General features: G+C 36.7%; 1 protein-coding gene across 1 annotated transcript; it reads right to left on the bottom strand.

Annotated features, from left to right (window-relative positions):
* Positions 1 to 1,873: 1,873 nt before the first annotated feature.
* On the bottom strand, positions 1,874 to 22,300 carry LOC143728575 (very long chain fatty acid elongase 5-like). The gene is made up of 8 exons (XM_077219363.1): positions 21,755 to 22,300; positions 20,578 to 20,642; positions 19,077 to 19,264; positions 13,626 to 13,703; positions 10,035 to 10,206; positions 5,193 to 5,317; positions 3,974 to 4,108; positions 1,874 to 3,885 (listed from the first exon to the last, which is right to left on the bottom strand). Exons 2-8 carry the CDS (start codon positions 20,633 to 20,635, stop codon positions 3,766 to 3,768), a joined length of 876 nt encoding a protein of 291 aa, XP_077075478.1. The 5' UTR covers positions 20,636 to 20,642; positions 21,755 to 22,300; the 3' UTR covers positions 1,874 to 3,765.
* Positions 22,301 to 23,069: the final 769 nt, after the last annotated feature.

The following is a 23,069-nucleotide window of genomic DNA, read 5'->3' on the forward strand; positions in this document are numbered from 1 at the left end:
CGAGCTCCACCTAGCTCCCCCGTAGTTCGCACCCTAGTTAACGCTAGAGTAAAGAGAAATTGCTTTATTTTATTCAGGGGTTGAGCTGCTCTCCCCCAGTGCAATGGGGAACGTTACGTAGAGCATAAGCTCCCCTGTGGCCTCCTCGGGGTGGGCTTATGCTGGATGAGAGCTATTGGTAAACTAAAGAAGCAGACTGCCTTTCTCTTGTCTGGGACATATCTCCCCTTTGGAAGGCCCTTGGGTCGCTGAATAGAATTTTCTAGGGCGGTTTAGATTTCCTCTACTTCACTAACGTCCCTCCCCAATTGCTGTTGGGATTTCAAGTAGGGATGTCATGCCCTTTTGATGGGTGCTCTACTGTGGCCTGCTTTCACAATGCAAGCAAGTATAGGAAGTTCACCTGCGGGGCGAAAACAAATACTTTGGTTTAGTGCTGAAAATAAGTAAATGACAAAGCGCTAGCTATAGCGAATCTTTTAGCAGGTCGTAACAGCAAACGGCTGTTCTACCAAGTACTAGAGATGTTTGACATTGAGGGGTTGAATAATTTTTTGGACTGCAGAAGTCATTCAAATTTGCATTTTCAAACATTTGTTGTGTTGAGCTATTTCAATTTCTTTTCTTTGATTTGTTCAGTGCAAACAGCTAAAAGTCTGTAAATCTTTTGCCAATAAACCTGATTTGCAATGAGAGGTTGAATAATTTAGATTACAACTGTACATGTTCTTAATATCTAGAAATATCTGTTTGTACCATGTATCTATATACAGACCGATCTACCCAGCTAACAAAATTATGTTTTAAGCACATTTTGCTAAAGTTTCATTAAGTTATGAAAACATTTTCCTTTTTCTGAATGTTTTTAAAACTATTATTTCCTGGATGTGCGAATGTTGAAGGAACATTACATTTTAAAATGTTGCAAACGTTATTGGAACATTACATGTGAATGTTCTCCGGACATTCTGAAACAAGGAATAAGATTTAAAAGACGTTAGACAAAAAAAGTTTCAGAAAAAAGTTCCATGAACAATGTAAAGTTTTTGTGCTAACATTTTTGAAGCCATTCACCACTACATCCTGTGGTGGAGTTAGTGGCAAGATGGAGAAGTTATTTTAACAACTGCCCTGTACTCTCAGAAAAAATGGTACAAAAGCTGTCACTGGGATAGTACCTTTTAAAAGCTTCTCTTTGGGTACAAATGTGTAGCTTTTGAAAGGGTACCGCGCCCCAGTGACAGCTTTTGTCCCTTTTTTCTGAGAGTGTGTAATGTAGGTTATGTCTCTGTGTAAATACAGTGGTACTTGCAGTGCTGACTCTGAGCCTGAATGGTTTCGTGAACCCAGATAGACCAGTGGTTGCGCTTTTGCCACAGATAAAATAGCAACGATGGCAAAAAGCACTCACTGTTTCTCGTTAATCTTTAAGCATTTTATGTACTGATTCTGAAGTCTTTTCCCTTAAAAAAGGAATCTGTGTCTACAACATGAAATAACATCCGTTAATGTCATTCATAAACGTTACTAGTGACCTAGTCGCGTCCACTGGCGACATGCTGATCCTGTTCTCAGCAGGATTTCTTTAGTAATTTTGTCCGGCTCAATCACACAATGGTGGGAGGAGTCAGTGTAAACAGCCTCAGCACAGACTATTTGCACTCGTTGTTAGTAGCATAGACACCATCTTATAATAATCGCTGATTAATATCGCTAGAATAATAAGGATTCATTTGTTTACTGTTTGTTTTTTCTATTTTTATTCCAATTTGCATTTTGATTGCATTTATTTGTACAGTCAGCAAGAAGCTATTCATTACAGTACCTTTCAATATTCAAGTTTCAAATACCTTAAATCAAACAATGGCACAGATTTATCTCCAAATAAAAATCACTTTATTGGTATTGTGTCTGCTAACCCGTCCTGTATTAATAGTTCTGTGATACACCTCATTAATTCTCTCTTCTGTATTAATAGCAAATGTTATCTTGCACGTTGGATGGGTCTGTACCTGCACCAAAAGCAACAATTAACAGCATTACATGGAAGCATCACAGTTAATGCAAGATATTATTACTTCAACTAAACTGGACACTAACAGAGAGAATGGCTTGTTTATTAACAGCAATAACTGATAAGGATATATTATTGAAAAATCAATGTTACACAAGTATTGATTTCCTGTAGGTCTATGCTAGTGGTTTAACTTTAACACACTTAAATGACAAAGTAACAGCCGACTAGATTAAAGAAACGGTTCAAATAAAAGGACAAAATAACCGTAGCTCGACAATGCCTGGAATGCTAGCACAGAGAGCGTTAACCTGTCGAAACATGTTGATGTTTTCAGTTGACTTCACGAACTGACACAAGTTTATTTCACACAGCCTCACAGGAACACGTTTCAGAGTAAATGCATGTGCTGTCGTTACAGTGTAAGCAGTTTGTTCACTAAAGCAACATGCCTTTTTTGACACCAGAAAATAAAAAAGCAATCTATTCACAGCTTCTCTTTTGCAGCCAAAACAGAAGAGACATTCGCCTGACACTGATATCTGCAGACGCTTGCGCTGAAACAATGCCTGTACAGTCTGTGCCAACACCAGTTTCATACACAACAAACAACTATATATTATTGATCTAATTTATTTCTTTTATACATGTATCGCTGCATGCACAGGACTGCTTGGGTCAATCTCAATGCCTGGGTAATATTTCACTCCTAAATCTACAACTATTAAAGTTGTGACTGTGTTTATGAAATTTGACCACATTTGGTAAGGAAAATAATCTGTCACACTTTACAATAAGGTCCCATTAGTTAATGCATTAATTAGCAATATGTTTGTTACAGTATTTATTCATCAAACATACAACTGTTCATTTTAGCTCAGGTCAAGTAAATAATATTAACAGATACAACTTTGGATTTTAATAATGATTTAGTAAATGTTGAAAATGAGCATTAGCTAAGACTAATAAATGCTTTAAGGTTTGTGTTATCTAATGTACTTAACTACTGTAACCTTATTGTAAAATGTAACCAAATAATCTTAGTCGTTACAGTAATGAAAACAAAAGTTACAGTAAAACCGTTTCTGTTATACTTAGAAAAAAAAAGGGATGGGAATAGTGAGAAATGCACCAAAAATGTGTAGGTTGGAATGAAATGGATATGTTTTAATGAGATTCCCCTGTCCAGTACAGCGCTAACAACAAAGTATGCTAATTCAGTGTTAACATTAAATAAACAGTCCATTTTCTTTTGTAAACGTACTGAAATTCACTAAACAATCAATTAACGGTCAATAAAACTGATTATCTTCCATAATTTCTCCTGACTGTTTCGTATTATCATCTATCGACCGTAAGATCATCGGTCTACTGTAAAGACACATTGCATAGGCTATAAGTGTTTGTATTCAGCTCTAAAAGTGTGGCATACCGCTGTATATTTGGTCAACTATGTCTACAAACAAGTTTAGTGAAAACACCAGTGCAAATGAGTACAGTAATAAGGTTAGCCATCTTTATATTTCAAGAAAAATATATGAAAAACAAAAATACTCTAGACGCCTGAGACGTACTAACTTGGACCCTAATTGTTGCTCTCTTTTCCTAATTTTTTGGATTCAATATGAATAACATGAGGTTGCAGTGTGCAAACATGTAAGGAGTCTCTTAAGGATTAAATGGCTTTAGCGCGGTAAGATGATACACATACATGTAGCTCTTCTACTGCGTTGATCTCAGTGACAGGACTGTCAATCTGTGCGTGGTTTTCTGTATTTAACCTTCTCGCTGGATGTTACGCCATTAGTGTGGCCGTTTATTGATCCGTTCGGGTGATCGGTCTTCCGAGATCCCGCGTGTCTTTTATAGGTCTGTGGAGCAAAGAAAGGGAACGTTTCCAGCCGTTTTACTTTCACTGCATTATATTCTTTCTTTATGCCAAAATGAGAATTTGTTTACCTGTATGTAGAAGTTTGAGAAGAGTAAGATAAGAGTCATGCAATAAGAGATTTGGAAATACAGCCAGCCCATTGGGAAACCACATGGCCGAACCACAGCACAAGATGTCTGGAACATGGTCAGGACGAACTGGACCTGAGAGAAAACAGCCATCAGTCGTCGGTTCTTCCATTAGGTTAGGTTAGCTAAACTAAGAATGCATGCATTCAGTTCATTTTTTATTAAAAAGTCATAATTCTGGCAAATGCAACCATTAGAATCTATACACTATCCTTCAAAGGTTTGGGGTCTGTAGTTTTTTTAAACTTTTATTCAGCAAGGATGCATTAAATTGATCATAAGACATTTATAATGTTGAAAGATTTCCATTTTAACTCTTTCCCCGCCATTGACTGAGTTGTCCAGCTATCTGCGTTTTCACTGTTATACGGTAGGGGCCGCTGTTACACGTCTACTGAAAGAGTAGACAAAGACACATTCATAAACATTAAACAGCATATCTGATATTCATACAACAAAATATTCTAAAGGGCAAATACATTTTTGTGAAAATGGTCAAAAACGCTGGCGGTGGCTGGAAACTATTTCAAAAACACACTGGCGGGGAAAGAGTTTAATAAATGCTGCTTGTTTGAACTATTTATCAAAAAATCTTGCAAAAAAGTCATGTTTTCCACACAAATCTGAAGCAGCAAAACATTGATAATAATCATAAATGTTTCTTGATCATCAAATCATCATATTATACTGATTTCTGAAGGATCATGTGACACTGAAGACTGGAGTAATGATGCTGAAAATTCAGCTTTAATCACAGGAATATATTACACTTTACTATATATATTCACATAGAAATCAGCTGTTATAAATTGCAATAATATTTCGCAATATTGCTGTATTTTTGATTAAATAAATGCAGTCTTGGTAAGAGATTCATTCAGAAACATCTTGACCCATTTGAAACCTTTGAACGGTAGTGTTTTTTCTTTTAAAATCACACTGGGACATCTCACTAGTGAACACTTCCCCTAACTGGAACATTACACACATGTTAAAGTGCACGACTCAACACTTTCTGAAAAAGCTGAAACTTTTGTGTTATAAACTCTGTTTGAAGATGATTGGGTCATTGAATAGCAGTGACCACATATTCCATTACAACAAAGCACTAGTTATTTTAAAGAAGAGACAGATGAATGCAGTAAAAGCGTGCACTTGCCAGCTGGCCTTGAGTGATGTACTTCTTCCACCACAGATACGGTCTGATGGCCGGGACGGCAGAGAGCCCGTAATACGAGTACATCAGCACATGGATGAAGCTGTTAAACGAGGCGCCAAAGTACGCTGATGAAGAGAGAAGTAATATCAGCATTAGTTCATGCATTCAACACATCAGATTTATTCTGATGCTGGTTTCAATGTTTGCATTAATAGCCAGCATTACGCAGCTCAATCCACGATCAATAACCACAATCTATTATAACATGTAGTCTGATCCGTTTCTGTTTTGACAAGGACTCTCAGGCCTCGTTTACACTGCAGGTCTTGATGCTCAATTCTGATTGGTTTGACCGTCCGTTTACACATGCTTTCAATTGTGACAAATTTCCGATTCATGCGTTTACACTTGCCACACTATCTGAAACATCGCGCATGCTTAACGGGTTTAATTATCTTGCACAGATAGACGAACACGAAACATGCGTGATGCTAGCTCTGCGATATATGCGAAGTTCACCAAACATCAGCTTGATTTAGAGGCGGAGGAAAAGGGCTATCATTGCAGCTGCGCATGTGCTTCAGTTACTGTGTGTGCGAGAGATCTCAGGACTGGTGGCAACATACAACACGATCTCACTAAAGTGCGTATCTATACCACTAATTTTATTTCTCGTGCCATTTATACGGCCAAAATAGTTTTTGCATGCATGATACGCACTGTAAACCCCTGGGTAGGATTAGGGGTGTGTAGTGCGTGTGTATTATACACCATATACTATTTTAGCCGTAAATGGCACGAGAAATAAAATTAGCGCTAGATACGCATTTTTAATGAGATCGTGGCGGGCTTTAACGAAGAGCAGTGTTTCGAAAGTTTAGGATGAGCAAGCCAACCTGTGATATGTTGCGTCACGTGTGTCCACACTCCTCTCCTACGACGACACAGCGTTTCGCAGATGCGCGTCGAGGTTTCTCTCGTCATTAAACCGCGCAGACGCTAATGCCTCAGACAATCTGATCTGCCTGTTTACATGAGTCGTATCGGCACACATCTGATTTATTTCCACATATGAACAAGGCCTGAAACAGATCTCGAAATATCCGAATGCATGTGTTTTTGTTCCTGTTTACACGGTCATAGAACACATCCGATCTGTGTCACATATGAGCAAAACATCAGAACTGGGTCACATTTCACTGACAGTGTAAACGAGGACTGAGTGTGTATTCACACTCGGCATGTGTAGTTCCATTAAACCGAACTCTGGTGTGATTATATGGACGAGCGCGAGCACTGATTAGGGATGTGACGGTGATGATATTTTCCTATTGGTTAATCGAAGTGTGACAACACCGGTAATACCGGTATCACCGGCGGGGGCTTTTAAAGCGCTAATTTAAAGGCAAGCGTAAAATGCGCGCGGTTGCACGGGCATGCATACTGGTGCGGTCGTGCAGAGGAGAACGGTTTTGTTATTATGCCCTGAATTGGACACTCGACAAAACGGACATTTTGGCATAATTTGTGTGTGTTATGGTTTGTTCAAGCCCGAAAGTGAACTCGATACTGACGCACGTCTTGTCTGTGGGTTGTGTGTGTGTGTGTGTGTGTAAGAGGCAGGACTTAACGGATACTGCGTAATTGCGTTAAATATTTTTAATGCTTCCAACTTTTTTTTTTTCGGTGCTGCCGTGGGCAAGTGATGAAACCGGTAGTGCAGCTGAACACCGTGTAACACCGGCTATCGTAGCAAGTCAACTGAGCATCAGTTATAAACTACTGAAACACACTTCAGAACACCAGATTTTGTCCAAAAGTATGTTCTTTGATTCACTTGAAGTTTTCCAGCAAGTTTCCAGCAGCTCGCTTCACAAGTTCTCATCTGGTCACACTATCCTCATATGTAGCGACGCACATTCAACGAGTGCATTTATCCCAGAACACAGCATTGCTTTGGGTGTTCAGTGAGTTCTGTAGCGAAACATAGCCTACGTCATAAAACAGACCAATCAGGTTGTGAACGGCGAAGGTTCGGTGTTAAAATACCATTGTGAACGCTGAGCAGACCAGGACTAGATGTTTTTTGTTTTTTCTGCTCCCGTTTCATGACAAATCAGGTTCTGCGAAATCGGATCTCCATCGGCTATCAGTTAATGATAATACTAAATACATAAGAACGATAATACTAATTTTAAATATGCATAGCTTACTATATAGTGCATAATAAAACAATGTATTAATTAACAGTTTAATCAAATGAAAGAAATTACAATTTATTAATGTTCAATTATTCACTTACCCTATTATTATTATTATTAGTTCTTTTTATAACTGAAATATTTTGGCATTTAACACAATTGAAGTCGTACTTGCAGTTGCACTTACCCTAAATGTATTTACAATCATCTTTACCCTAAATGTATTTACAATCATCTTTAATGTGTGTATAATCAGTATGCTATGCTAGTACATAAGCTAAGTAATGCAGACATGACTGGTCATTATACCATAGTTAAAACAACTTTTATCATAATATGTTTTTGTAGGAATTGTAATCAGGAACTAAAGAGAGTATCTATTAAAAGTAATTTGAGCCAATGGGATCACTTTTTTTCCTAACAGAGTCATGGTTTGTCACCAAACCGGACCGAGTGAAGTGTGAACACACACTAAGTGTGTAAGTTTCATGTTTCTTAGTTCCTGTTTCCTGCATTCTCGTTTCTATGGTTGTGTGTGTTTTTAGTTCTCATGTTTGTGGTTGTGTTTCAGCCCTCAGTTTGAGTTTGTGCCCTGTCCTCTATTGTCTACGTTTATGCTTGCGTATTGTTCTCTGTTCTGCTAAGTTGATGTTCTTGTTCACCTCATGCCATATTTACAATGCAAATGTGGCACAGAAGCGCCTCTGAAGAGGCAATGGCTCTAAGGCGAGTTCAACCACGTTTTTGAATGAATAACCAGCACTACTCACTTCAATCAATGATCACGCCATCCTAGGTGTATACAACATTCTTCTTAAAGACGAATACAATCAGAGTTTATATATATATATATATATATATATATATATATATATATATACACACACACACACACACATATATACACTTTATATGTATATATGTATATAAAGTGCATCTATCCATCATAAAAGTGCATCTATCCATCATAAAAGTGCATCTGTCCATCATTAAAGTGCATCTATCCATCATTAAAGTGCATCTGTCCATCATTAAAGTGCATCCATCCATCATAAAAGTGCATCTATCCATCATTAAAGTGCATCTGTCCATCATAAAAGTGCATCTGTCCATCATAAAAGTGCATCTGTCCATCATAAAAGTGCATCTATCCATCATTAAAGTGCATCTATCCATCATAAAAGTGCATCTGTCCATCATAAAAGTGCATCTGTCCATCATAAAAGTGCATCTATCCATCATTAAAGTGCATCCATCCATCATAAAAGTGCATCTGTCCATCATTAAAGTGCATCTATCCATCATAAAAGTGCATCTATCCATAATAAAAGTGCATCTATCCATAATAAAAGTGCATCTATCCATCATTAAAGTGCATCTTTCCATCATAAAAGTGCATCTTTCCATCATAAAAGTGCATCTATCCATCATAAAAGTGCATCTATCCATCATTAAAGTGCATCTGTCCATCATAAAAGTGCATCTATCCATCATTAAAGTGCATCTATCCATCATTAAAGTGCATCTATCCATCATAAAAGTGCATCTGTCCATCATAAAAGTGCATCTATCCATCATAAAAGTGCATCTATCCATCATAAAAGTGCATCTTTCCATCATAAAAGTGCATCTATCCATCATAAAAGTGCATCTATCCATCATAAAAGTGCATCTTTCCATCATAAAAGTGCATCTATCCATCATAAAAGTGCATCTATCCATCATAAAAGTGCATCTATCCATCATTAAAGTGCATCTGTCCATCATAAAAGTGCATCTATCCATCATTAAAGTGCATCTATCCATCATTAAAGTGCATCTATCCATCATTAAAGTGCATCTATCCATCATTAAAGTGCATCTTTCCATCATAAAAGTGCATCTATCCATCATAAAAGTGCATCTATCCATCATTAAAGTGCATCTATCCATCATTAAAGTGCATCTGTCCATCATAAAAGTGCATCTATCCATCATAAAAGTGCATCTATCCATCATAAAAGTGCATCTTTCCATCATAAAAGTGCATCTATCCATCATTAAAGTGCATCTGTCCATCATAAAAGTGCATCTATCCATCATTAAAGTGCATCTATCCATCATTAAAGTGCATCTATCCATCATAAAAGTGCATCTATCCATCATTAAAGTGCATCTATCCATCATTAAAGTGCATCTGTCCATCATAAAAGTGCATCTATCCATCATAAAAGTGCATCTATCCATCATAAAAGTGCATCTATCCATCATTAAAGTGCATCTATCCATCATAAAAGTGCATCTATCCATCATAAAAGTGCATCTATCCATAATAAAAGTGCATCTATCCATCATAAAAGTGCATCTATCCATCATTAAAGTTTATGGACTTCAAAACAGAAACGTCCCTTCACTGCCATTATAAAGCTTGGAAGAGCCAGGACATTTTTTAAATCATGTGCTAATTTTCATTTTTGGGGGAACTATCCCTTTAAAGCCAGAGATGGAGTGAATACACTGCTTTAAATACCATGTTACATAATGCAAGCAGTTATTTAAAGACAAGCACTTTTACCCTGTTCTGTGTGGGTTTGTTTTTATGCATCTGAATAATTCAGCACATAATATGCAGCATAAGCGTCTGAGTGAGTGTGTAACTCACAGTGTCCACACGGCACCCAGTTCATGACGAACCACCAGATGTTGAGCATGCTGGCGTGATGATACACGTGCAGGAACGTGATCTGGTGGTTGTTCTTCCTCAGGATGAAGAAGAACGTGTCCATAAACTCAATGAGTTTGGAGAAGTAATACCACCAGAGAACATGAATCATCTGAGGAGGGAAGGCAACACAAGCATTTACACTTTACAATAAGGTTCATTAGTTAACATGAACTAAGAATGAACAATACTTCTTCAGCATTTATTAATCTTACATAATATTATTTCAACATTTACTAATACGTTATTAAAATCAAAGGCTGTATTTGTTAACATTAGTTAATGCACTGTGAACTTACATGAACAAACAACGAACAGCTGTATTTGTATTAACTAATATTAACAAAGAGGAACAAATACTGTAACAAATGTATTACTCATTGTTAGTTCATGTTAGTTAATACAGTAAATAATGTTAACTAATGAGCCTCACTGTAAAGTTACACATTTAACAGAAATGTAATATTAGATGGTCAGGATTGGGAATTGTTGAGAATTCATAGATTATCACACCACTTCTGATTTTCACTTAAAGGTTGCGTTACATTCATTTTATTGGTCTCTATACACTTAACATCAAAAATATATACAATGCTGTTAAAATTAAAGCTTTTTATTAGGGCAGTGCAACGATTGATCGCAAGTGTTTACATAATAAATGTGTGTGTACTGTGTATAATTATTTTGGTATATATAAATACACACCCATGCATGCATGTATATATTTAAGATCTATTTGCATCGATATACTAAATAAATAAATATAACTTTTATATATAAATAAAAAAAAATTAATTTTAAATTTAAATATATACATGCATTGGTGTGTATTTATATATACAAAATAATTATACACAGTACACACATTTATTAATGTAAACAAACTTTTATTTTTGGATGCGATAAATCGTTTCGCTGCTCTTCTTTTTATAATAGCATAACATCATGAAATTTGCCTTGAGAATTGTATTGAATTTGCACTAAACTTGAGTGTGCGTGCAGATAATATAACATTATTGAAATAAAAGGCCACTTAAGTGTACTTTGTAATGACAAATTACATGCAAAGTACTTGATTATAATTTTAACTTTAGGGGTTTATTCAGTATTATGTTTAAAGCTTAAATTGCAACTTCATCATTACAAACACACAATTACAAATATATTTAATAGGGATGCTCATTACGGTTCATTTTCCCGACCGATAACCGCCGCCCGTTATCCGAGTATTAACCGTTAACTGATAAGATTATAATATTGAACTGGCTTTAAATAACAATAAAATTGACGAGTGTCTGTGACCCGTTAAAAATACCCCCAAAAAATGTCATTGGTTTATATTAACGTGCAAACAGCAGCATACAGAACAGATCAACAACAGATCCTGATTCACATCACATGTTCACTCACTGCAGCGTTCCTGACAGTGACAACAGAGAAAAACATAAAATAGGCCTACACTAAATATATATTTTTAACTTAATTCACAAATTAAGATGACTAAAAGAAAACACTGAATCCGTTTGAAGCTTTGAAAAACCGGCAGTTTGTTTTCAGTCAGACTAAGTTTTTTCGTCAAATAAAAACAGCAGGCCTACCTCAATCCACAGCTTGTCTAGTTAATTTTAAAAGAGTAACATGTCTCCATGACGTGGGGTTAGTCTGGGTCTCCGATGGCACAGATATCCCGGGAACACAGAGATAACGTCTCGCTGGAGTGGCCAGCTTCGGGAAGCACCTTTCATGTCTGCTTCGATAGTGATATTACAGTGTACTTGCACTACTGCTGTATTTTAATACCTCATAGCATATTTTGCAAGTAACTTCGTCGCCCTTTCTGTGGAAATGGTCCCACGCAGTTCTTCTTTTCACTCGCTTCATTGTGCTTGCTCATCGATATATGTCTGTAGGCGCGTGTGGTTGCGCGTGTCGACGTGAGTTAAATAAAGGCTATACAGTATTTTTTCATAGTACTTATTTAACAATGCAGCAAAAAAACAAAAACAAAAAAACTTAAAAATGAAAAAAACCTTTTAACTTTTAAACCGTTTAACTGGTGTTAGGGTTAGTTTACTTTCGGTTAACGGTTAAACGGTCAATATGAGCATCCCTAATATTTAATGCATTTTCTTTACATCTTTTAAATTCTAATTTACCATAAATTCTTGTCAGAACACACTTAAATAATACAATTACATATAAAGACCCTTCTGGCTCAAAAAAGCCCACTGAAGTTCAGCTAATTGCATTTCATATAATTTTATACTACATTTTTTATGTAATTTCATGTTATCAAAAACATTAAATTCAGTTTGCACACAGGTACAATATTTCCCTAATATCTTCCTGTTTTTGAAGGCATGCTGAAGTGCACGTTAGTTTCCTGTGTTCTTTGTTCCACTGGTTTCCTCCTCTATTGATGTTAACTGGTTTCGCTCACCTGTATCTGGGCTAGTTCCTCATTTTCCTTTGTATGTAACGCCCTCTGTTTCCTCAGATTGTCTTTGGTTTTCAAAGCCTTTACGTTTGTTTTTTCTCCAGTTTGGTTTGTAATTATAAATAAGCGTTTGCTGCTACAGATCCTCCTGTCCTCGCCTGACCAGCACCGTCACATGTTTGAAAAATCACACTGACCAATTCACAACTGTGAATCCATCATATAATCAGACCAGCGTTTGCTCTCGGATAGATCTTTAATACAGCCTCATAGTCTAATGCTGTGGATCATGAGGCGATGATCCAAAGTATTCAGGAATCACTCCTAATCCTAGCTAACAATACAGTGACACAGGGAATAAACTATTGGAGAACTTTGGAGATATCGGCCCCGTCCCAAATGGCACATTCATGTGGACTCCCAAAAGTGCCCATCAAGTCCACCCCTGGCTCCCAGAACTAGAGACTAGTGATGGTCTGCAATTATTTCACAGACTGGTCGCATAAAACTGATTATATTATTATTATTGTTAATATTATTGTCAGTATTAGTGTTGTTAATATTACTATTATTACTGCTGCTACTACTACGGCCACTAAAATTATTACTAATATTACTACAATTATTATTATTATGATGATTGTTTCACTATTAATCTATACTTTTTTTTAATCACTAAAAAAAATTACATGATCAAAAATGTTGTTATATCACAATGGAATAACCCATTCATTAGAATTATTACTGTACCTGTATATACTATTATATTGATTTATCTAGCTGCTTTTTTCTTCTCTCTGTGTACTTGTGTGTATGTCATTGGTCAATTACTTTGTATATGCAGCTATGTCTTTTTAATAAAAAGATTATAATAAAAAAGACCGTAGGGAGTCATTAGTGGTTTCATGTTTCAGAAGACTGCGAGGGCTTCGGGTCCCAGTTGGGACAGGGCCATTCTCTAACAGAATGGAGAATATCGCATGTATCCTTTCTTTTGTGTGCATTACATTGTATAATATCGAATGTTTTATATAATATTCTTGAATCTGTGAATAGTGGGATCTCATGCATGTGAAGCTCAGTGAGTTGTTTACCCTGGTGTCGGCCTCTCCTGCACTGTGTGTGTCCTGGCAGAAGAAGTTGTATCCGCCTTGATACACTGACATTACCAGCTGTAGACAGAAGGAAAACAGAGTAAATGATAAACCCAACACCACTTTAATCAGGATTCACAATACGAAACACATTTGTGGAATTAGTTGCGGAGCAGAGAGGATCGGTTTACACAATATACCAGTGAACAACATCATGCTCCGAGAACATTCTGCTGGAACTCGACACCCTTGCCTCATTTAGTATGCGCGGTTCTATGAATATGCAAATGAGCCCCGCCTCCACTCACTCACTCAGAGATCCACTCGTTGACGATCACACGTTGATCTGATTGGTTACAAGGTAGTTTTTGACGTCAGAAACACCAGCGATTTCAAACCGTGTTTTTGAGACTGTCTTTGGTTCACTGCAGTTTTAAGCAGAAAATACTCAGCAATGCTGTCGACTTATGAATTTACACATGCTTTGTGTTAAAGCATATTAAAAACACCACATAGACACATAAACAACATTAAAAGCTGGATTTACACCACAGGGGGTCAAAATTTTGAGGGGTTATACGAACATTAAGGGAACGTTCCAGTCGATCATTCTGCAAACATTATTGGAATGTTACTTTTGAACGTTTTGAAGTCGTAAAATTCTAAAAACTTTAAAATGTTTCAGAAATAAAACATTCCATGTATGACCTATAAAAGGTTTTGTGCTAACACTTTGAGAGCTTTATTAACTTTATTATTTCCCCGCCACTGACAGACTTTTCCGTGTATCCGTGTTTCCACTGTTATACTGTAGGGGGCGCTGTTACACGTCTACTGAAAGAGTGCAGAATCTCCAGATCAAAACACAGAAGAAGAAGCAGAAACGAGCGATAGAAGCATTTCTTACTCAAAAAATAAAATAATGATTAAAAAAAACAAATATTCTGTTGAATGTTTGATGAAACTTACCAACATTCAAGTGTTGATAAAAGGCATGAAGCTAGAATAGAACTTTTTTTCTATTTTGTTTTTGTTCTTTCTTTTGATATATTTAATGTTCAGATATAAATACAACAAAATATTTTGGGGTCATGAACGTTTTTTGAAAATGATCAAAAACGCTGCTGGCTGGCAACTTTTTTTTTTTAAACACTGGCGGGGAAAGAGTTAAAAACCAGATACCTCTAAAAAAAAAAAAAACGTTCTATTAGCGTTACTGGAAGAACATTTGTTCATAACTTTGAGAGAAGCTTGAAACAACGTTAGCTAAAGTTCGTTCCCTGTTAGTATAACGAATTAAATCATGCGCACAGTTGCTGAAAACCGATGGCATACGGTTTAAAACATTTGATGCTTGCTATCTATCAAAAATCTTGGAATGAAATGGATCTAAACTCACAAGGGTGATCCGTGTTTAAGTTCGTTCACATGTATTCTCTGAATCGAGCAGATGCAGAGGCTCACAGGAGTAACGCTGACACACGGACAGATGTTACTGACGACTTCTACAGAAAGTGCTTCATTTTTGTAATTCTTTTAAACCGTCTTTCATGATATTGTTCTCACCTCTCAGTCCTCAGTAAAACTCCCATGAGCCTCTAATGTGTCATTGTTCATTGTCTCATTCTGAATAATGTCCTTGTTCTTTCTGCTAAAGTTTTTTTTTTTTTTTTAGCAAATGCAGAATGAAACTGCACATCTGTCCCAATAAATCCTACTAAACCTCAACAAATGTCCTCATTATGGCCGGAGCTCATGTTACAGGTGACGATGGCGTTCAGAGGAGGACATCTCGATTAAAATAACCTCTTTAAAAGGACCTTCAGGGGACATAAAGCTGTCCCAGTATAGCCCTGATTGCTTCTCGGGGTCAGGGTTGGTTTTGCTGTTAGAGAGACTGAAGTCCTAAAACACAGTCCCAGCTCTTACTCTGACTCGCCTCATTTCTCATCCAATCTGATAACTTCTAGACGCTCCAGCGTTCCCACGACCCGACACACAGCAGGAGAAGCAGATCGTGGAGATTTACAGGGGTCGTACAGATACTGTAAAATTAAATCCCAGGACTTTAAGCACTGCTTCAATCCGAGATCTCACTTATCAAACAATATCTTTATTATCTTTCTAATTCTAAAAAAGGTAAATGGATAAATAAAAATGAACTAATAAAACGAAGTGGTAGAAATAAAGTGCAGAAGACGCAATGACTGGAAACTTTGACACTTTGACAAAGATATCGCTTTCCTTATGCAACTGATTGCTTTCCGCAATAAGACACTGAATAAATCCGCCGTTTTAAATCGTTTGACTAACAATAAAAAATATATAAAAACTCCCTCGTTAAGAAAATGATTTGCAGCCACCTAATGGTGGTTTTAGTTTCATATTTTAAAAAAAATCATAGAATAGATATAATGATAGATCGACTGCATTTATAAATAGACTATTAAGAGTGAAGTATGAGATAACTTTGATAAATACAATAAAGTAAAACAAAGATAATAAGACGGACCTCCGAATTGCAAAAGCCACCTCTAATTACGAGCCACATACATTTAAAACAATATTGATGTGCACAGACAAATCATTTATAATAAACACTGGAATCCATAAAAAAACAAGAATTGTGCAACTGGATTTCATATTGACTTTAACAGATTAGGCATCATGATTAATACTGTATTTGTTGATGTTAATTATTAAACGCGCTTGAGCTAACTTGTGTTAATGTATACTTGAAATGTTAAGGAATGAAATGTTTACATTAATTAAGTGAACATTATTGCGAAACCAAATAACCAATCTGATTGGACAAACAGTGAAGTTTAAACGGATGAAATTCTGTCAAACGAGGTTTGTTCTCATGCATCGTTGAGCTTTTGTTGACCCGTGTTTGATGAGCTCCATCTATGTGTGTTGATCACTGATATTGTGAGAATAATAGCCTAAATCTGTTCATATAAAGCAATTGTGACTTCAGAAAACTTGATTCATACGGGTTACTTTTACAATCTGTTTTTGAACTCTTTGAAGCATCAATGGGTGAATAGACTTTAAATGGAGAGAGAAATCAATCATATTTCATTAAAAATGTCTGTATTTATTTCCTATAAGGATGTACTGTATGGGTTTGGAGTGAAATGATGGCGAGTAAAGACTTTCAGCAGCCGAGAGGTTTTGCTCTGTCTCGAATGATGCTGCAGTAAAACAGCTGTAAGGTCATCGATGACTGATAAAAGAGAGCTGGTGGCTGATATATGTGTGTGTGCTGATGTGGAAAGCCAGACAGTGTGTCAGTTTTGCAATGCAGACGGCGTGGAGAGAGCGAATGAGGCAACACCGGACTCTGAACTTCCAGGTGCACACGGACTGTGACTTATCAAACCTGCTCCGTTTCCAAAAAGTCAAATCATCATTATCAAAGTGCATGTCCTTAAAGTCCTGAGCACAATCAAATATCTTTATTGTGTAACATCTATTACAGCATAAAATCAATGCAAATGCAAGCTTTCAGGAGTGAAGGCATGTGACAGCACTCCAGAACAGAAGGAGGATTAACTCATTTAAAAAAATAAAAACGAGTTTTAGCATCATTGAGATACTATTATAGTTTTCTTTAACATTTAGAGTTTTTACTTTTGTCCTATTCATTCAAGGGGAAACTTCAAATGAGTTTATAATATTGTGCGTGTTGTGAGGAAATTATGTATTTGTGTGTCAGTCAAAGTACTCATATTTTCTTTTTCAAGTCCCCATTTCTGATTGTAGATTTAAACAAGCCATTTTTTTTTTACTGCTGCATGAAAATGCCCTGTTGCATGTTGTGAAATATCAGCTACAGACTGACAGATTCATAAAATAATCTGCAGTGAAATGACCCTCGTTGTAGTTTTGGAATAACATTACCTCCCCATGACTGGAAATGACGTCGTCAACGAAAATTATGACTAAATATCGTGGTCAACGAACCTTTATCACGTGACGAGACGCAACGTAAATGCTGGTCATGTGACGATGACTATAATTAAATGTAGAATGCAATATTGTAGACGAATAAAAAAATGAGACTAAATTTGGTTTGCAAAATAAAAACTGCTAAAATGTCTCTTAATTTTCGTTGACCAAAATGAGAAAAGACGAATGTTATAACTCTATTTCGTCTCGTTTAGTCGCGTTATTATTATTATTTTGCGGTATTTCTGTTTCCTGTGTCTCACTCAGGGGCTGCAACAGGACGCAGGCGACATCACTTCCTCAAGCCCTCGCGGCTTTATTTAGAAGATGCCGCTGCGGTGAGTTAGCATAAACGACAAATAAATAAATTCAGTCTGACACAGAGAAAGGGACCGATGGGTTCGTCTTTGGGAGAAGATAAGAAACAACATTTGGAAAAACTTTCATTTAATCATGCGTGTACTTCTAACATGTTCGGTTGGTAAAATAAATATGTTGTAAATTTAAATCAGAGCGTCTCCCGTGTCTGGAATGGATGTATTATTGAGACTATAAGCTAACAATAATATAATAATGTTTGGTTTCATCTATACTACTTGGTACTTATACTATATTAACGGGGTTAAAAAGCATCGCATTACTAAAAAGAGACTAAAATACAATTTTCATTGACCAAAACTAGATGAAAATAGATCATTCTGACTAAAATGAGACTAAATGCTCAGACTTTTAGTCGACTGAACCTTGACTAGACTAAAAAGAGTATGAACGTGACTAAAACTAATAAAAACTAAAATGACAGCTTGACACAAAGACTAGACTAAAACTAAAATTAAAACAAGCCGCCAAAAAAAACAACACTAAAGAGACCGGACGGGGAAGGAAGTTTTGACTTCAGGAAGTTACAGTACGTTCTCACGGTGGATCTCCTTTCACAATGCTTTCAAATACAGCCATTTATTCAGACACCTTCAACATCTCACATTATCACTGTTTGTTTTAGAAAATGGTAATAAAATATGACAAGAATCAGTTGATATTTCACTGGTTTTGTCCGTCCTTCTGTTAGACTGTCTCACACATGAATTATGTTGAATATCTGTCAGCTGTTAAATTTAACTACACAATAACTACACATTAACTAAATACCAGTTTAGCTCAACCAATCACCAAGCAATGATTCATGTTGTTCAGTCTGTGGTGTAAAAAGGTGCATTAGTTATTAAAGAAAAAACACTTCAGCAAAACATGATCAGCTCAAAGTGTCTGAATCATTTTTGGTCCCAATTGTTACTGGTAGTCGCTGTATGAAGAGTTTTTGGGTATAATATCTCACAGTTTACTGTATTTTGCTCTCCTCACTTACATAAATGAACTATAGTGTCCTGCACCCACTAGTAAAAGAATATAAAAAAATGATATCTGGTGTCTGAATGGTTTTTGGTTTGACTGTACATCAAAAGTGTTCGCTCATGGTGTTGTTGATAGGAAACGCACCTCGTAGAACATGTAGAGAGACAGCAGCGTCAGGCCGAGGTTATACGGCACGAGCACAGCTCTGCACGAGTACGGCTTTCGGTTCTTCATGTATTTCGGTCCCATCCACACAATCAGAAGGTACAGAACGGTGAAGGTAATAGTGGGGATGTAGTTTTCCAGCAGAAGCCATCCTTTAACCCGAGGATCTGTAAATGAGAGAGCACAAGAATCCTCAGGGCGTGTTTCCACTGTTATACGGTAGGGGGCGCTGTTACACGTCTACTGAAAGAGTGCAGAATCAGATCAAAGTTCAAACTGATCAAAACACAGGAGAAGAAGAAGCAGAAACAAGCATAGCATACTGTATATATGTAAAATAATGCCATCATCGACATTAAACAGCATATCTGATACTCATACAACAAAATATTCTGAGGACAAAGACGTTTTTGTGAAAACGCTGGCGGTGGCTGGAAACTGTTCTTTAAAAACACTGGCGGGGAAAGAGTTTAGTAAATGCTGCTTGTTTGAACTTTATATTTATCAAAAACTCTTGAAAAAGGGTCACATTTTCCACACAAATATGAAGCAGCGAAACATTTTCAACATTGATAATAATCAGAAATGTTTCTTGGGCGAGCGATAGAAGCATTAAAATAATGTGATCATCAGAAATTCAACTGCATATAAATTTAAAACTGCCTAAAGTTTCTGAACGAAAGGTCCAATCCCAGGACGAGCTTCAGGAGTGTGAAGCTTTAGAGGCGTTGATGGACTCGATCTGCGTTTCGATCATCGCTCTGAATCAAATCCGGGATGAAAACACACTTTTCTCAGCTGTTTTATAACACCTATCCACATTCAAGTGTAGATAAAAAAAGAATGCATGAAGCTAGAACAAATGTATTTATATATATATATATATATATATATATATATATATATATATACACAAACAAAATGCACTGTGGGCCATGAAAGTGTTGCGTCCGCTGTCTACTTAAAAAAAGAGATGCTGGCGGGAATCAGTTCATCCGATCAGAGTTTTATAATGCTGATTTTTACACAAATCCCACTGACGGCTATGGCAGCTTGTTTCTTCTCCAGAAAATAACAATTATTTAGACTTTTATCTCACAATTCCTGTTTTTTTCTCTCACAATTGCTAGTTGATATCTCATCATTTGGATTTACAGTAAAAAAACTGAGTGGCAGAGTATGTGGTGTTTTCCTTATTATTTTCACTAATTATTATTTTCAGTCTGAAGCACAAGTTTTCAAGATACTGGGTTGATTCAATGAGCACTTTTATCATAGAATAATCATTGGATTTGTCAAAATTGGCCAGATTAGCAAAACACACCCACTAGAACGACTTGCTTGGCTGTGTGAGACATTATTAAAATCATCAGCGTGCATAATATGGTTTAAGCTATGAAAATAAAGTTGAAATACGTTCTGTTTGTAGGATTCAGGAACACAACAAAGAAAAACGAGTTGTAAAGATCACTGGTCTTACCCCGGGGTCCCATCCAGGACTCGATGTAAGTGTTAACTCTGTGGTTAATGGCCTCCATCTTCAACCTTCGAGACAAAATCATAAGAAGATTATTTTCACACACACATTCAAGACGTCTGTGAAAGTCCTAGGACATAATAAAACTCGTTAAAAGTAAATTGAAGTTAACTTAATAAATCCTCGTTGGAACACTTATTGATTACAGCAATAAAAATGGCCGCCTACAGCAAGGACTGCCATCCATCACGTTTAATTCTCTTTATCGCTTGTTTGTAGCTCAGAAAAGGTCAAGAAATGGTGCTTAGAAAGATCCTATATCCAGAAACACTTTCCCAGCAGGACTAACCATGAGAAGACCCGAGCACAGAGGAATGGAGATTAATATCAGGCAGGTTTCACTCAGTGTGTAGCCATCAGATGTGCAGACGAGGACTTGCAAGAAAAGCTTTTTAACAAGAATACAAGATCTCTTTACAAACAACCAATGGCTCAAAAACCCACACAGAAAGTGTGTAACAGCTCAGACACACGATCACAATTTCCTTCCTCTAACACTTCCTGTAAAATGTAGCCTAATATCTTATATTTAAAATAAATAATGTGCAAAAAATAAATAAATAAAAAGTAGGCGAATGGTCCGACAAACACGCTTCATTTTCTTTCTTTTGATTTCGGGGTTCTTGAAAGGTCTCATCAAAACATTATGATGTATAAAAATGGTAACAATAAATTTCCTGATGCCAATCTGACAGTATTACCACGCATTTATTATGAAGTTATAATATTTACTTGTGTAGTAGGACTATCATTGCAATTTGGAGATATAATACACTCAGAAACCAATATACAATAATTACTTAAAAATTGCATTTTAAAATGTGATGAATTATAACGTTAGCTGTCACCGATTCGCATGTTGCTTTTATACAACATATCCAAAATTACACTCGCACATTTGAAGACCATTCACACCGGCGAATCAAAGTCTTCCTCGTAAGATCAAATAAAGATCGGCTTCACATGACATCATTAAATTATAGCGCTTCTAATCTTTAATAAATTCATATGATGCTCGGAACATCCGCGTTCGCGAGGTCACGCGCATCATTCGGCCCCAGAACGCGCACTTTCGGATGGCATTTGTGTGTTTAAATCTCTTTAGCGTTATGAGTCTTACCTTTAGTCTTCTCAGATATTGGTTGTGTTTTCTTCAGGGCTCAGTGCTGTGCGGGTGGTGTCTTCAGTGTGAACGCGTGGACAGACCTCGTGAAGTAAAGAGCGTCATGAGTGTGTAGTCCGCCTTTAAACTGATGCGTGTAACGGAACGCGCTCTTATACTGACGCCCGAGGGCAAAGTCTGCGCGCACTTCACTTTCTCTGCAGATTTAAGAGTTCAGAAACGCTTTCTTCCGAGAACAACAACAAAACAGCGTGTATTCGGAACGTTTATAACAGGTTAAAATATCAGGAAAACAAACTTTCCGAGTGGTGACGTATTCACATTCGAAATGTCGTCACTTGTGTTTCAACTGGATTAAGAACGTAAATGTATCAGTTCTGAATTCCATTATGGCTTTCTAAGAGAAAAGCGCGCGTTCTGACAGCGTGTTTTAAGAAATATATATTTTTTTTGTACAAGGCGTTAACTGTTGCAGGAACTGAAGTCACCCCATTCAGTTGAAGTTAGAACGGACCAATCACAGCGCTGCTCTCACGTGGAACCAGATCTGGCCAATCACAGCGCTGCTCTCATGGATCGAGCGCATCACGTGGTCCATGTTGAAGGGAACAATCACAGTGAAAAAGTGCTCACATGGCCCACACAAGAAGCATGTCACTTTTTGTTTTAAAGCTTTGGTTAATAATTCTTCTTTTTATATAGATATTGTAATTTCCCCCAAGCTCTTGTGAATGTTTATGTGGTATTTTATTTAACAAAAATGTCAGTAAGCATTAAAAGACGGTCATAAGTGATCTCAGCTCTATCTGGCCATAGTTCAGTGTTCTAATGCTTTATGATGCGGTGATACAAACCCCTATTATTTAGCATATCCTAATGTTTTAAACATCCACTTAAAGTCCCAGTGAAGTGCCTTGAAACTGACAGCATTATTCAGTGTTGATGTAATTACTGAAGTGCAGAGTGATGTCATCAAAATTATTGATCCATATTGGCAGAAAGCGAGACTAAGTTCTGAATAAATCTTCTAAATATGATTTTTTAAACAAACTAGTGTATAGACAACAGTAAGGGTAACATATTCATACTAAAAGCCAAAAAAGGATTTTGATTCCATGTGTGTTATGTAGCCTATTAGAAACTGGGTTATCCTGCAGTTGTTGTCTTAGTTTAAATGGCGATGTGTGATTATATCTCGAACATTGGCTAAGTAAAGTTCAAGTTGTAAGTGCACTTGGTCTCTTATTTTTTGCTCTCTAAGTTTATAGAACATAATGATATCCTGATGAACACAACGAGGACTTCAAGTATC

This window comes from Siphateles boraxobius, unplaced genomic scaffold (genome assembly GCF_051911475.1).
Source record: "Siphateles boraxobius isolate OS27281-9 unplaced genomic scaffold, OSU_SipBor_1 78, whole genome shotgun sequence".
NCBI classification, from domain to species: domain Eukaryota; kingdom Metazoa; phylum Chordata; class Actinopteri; order Cypriniformes; family Leuciscidae; genus Siphateles; species Siphateles boraxobius.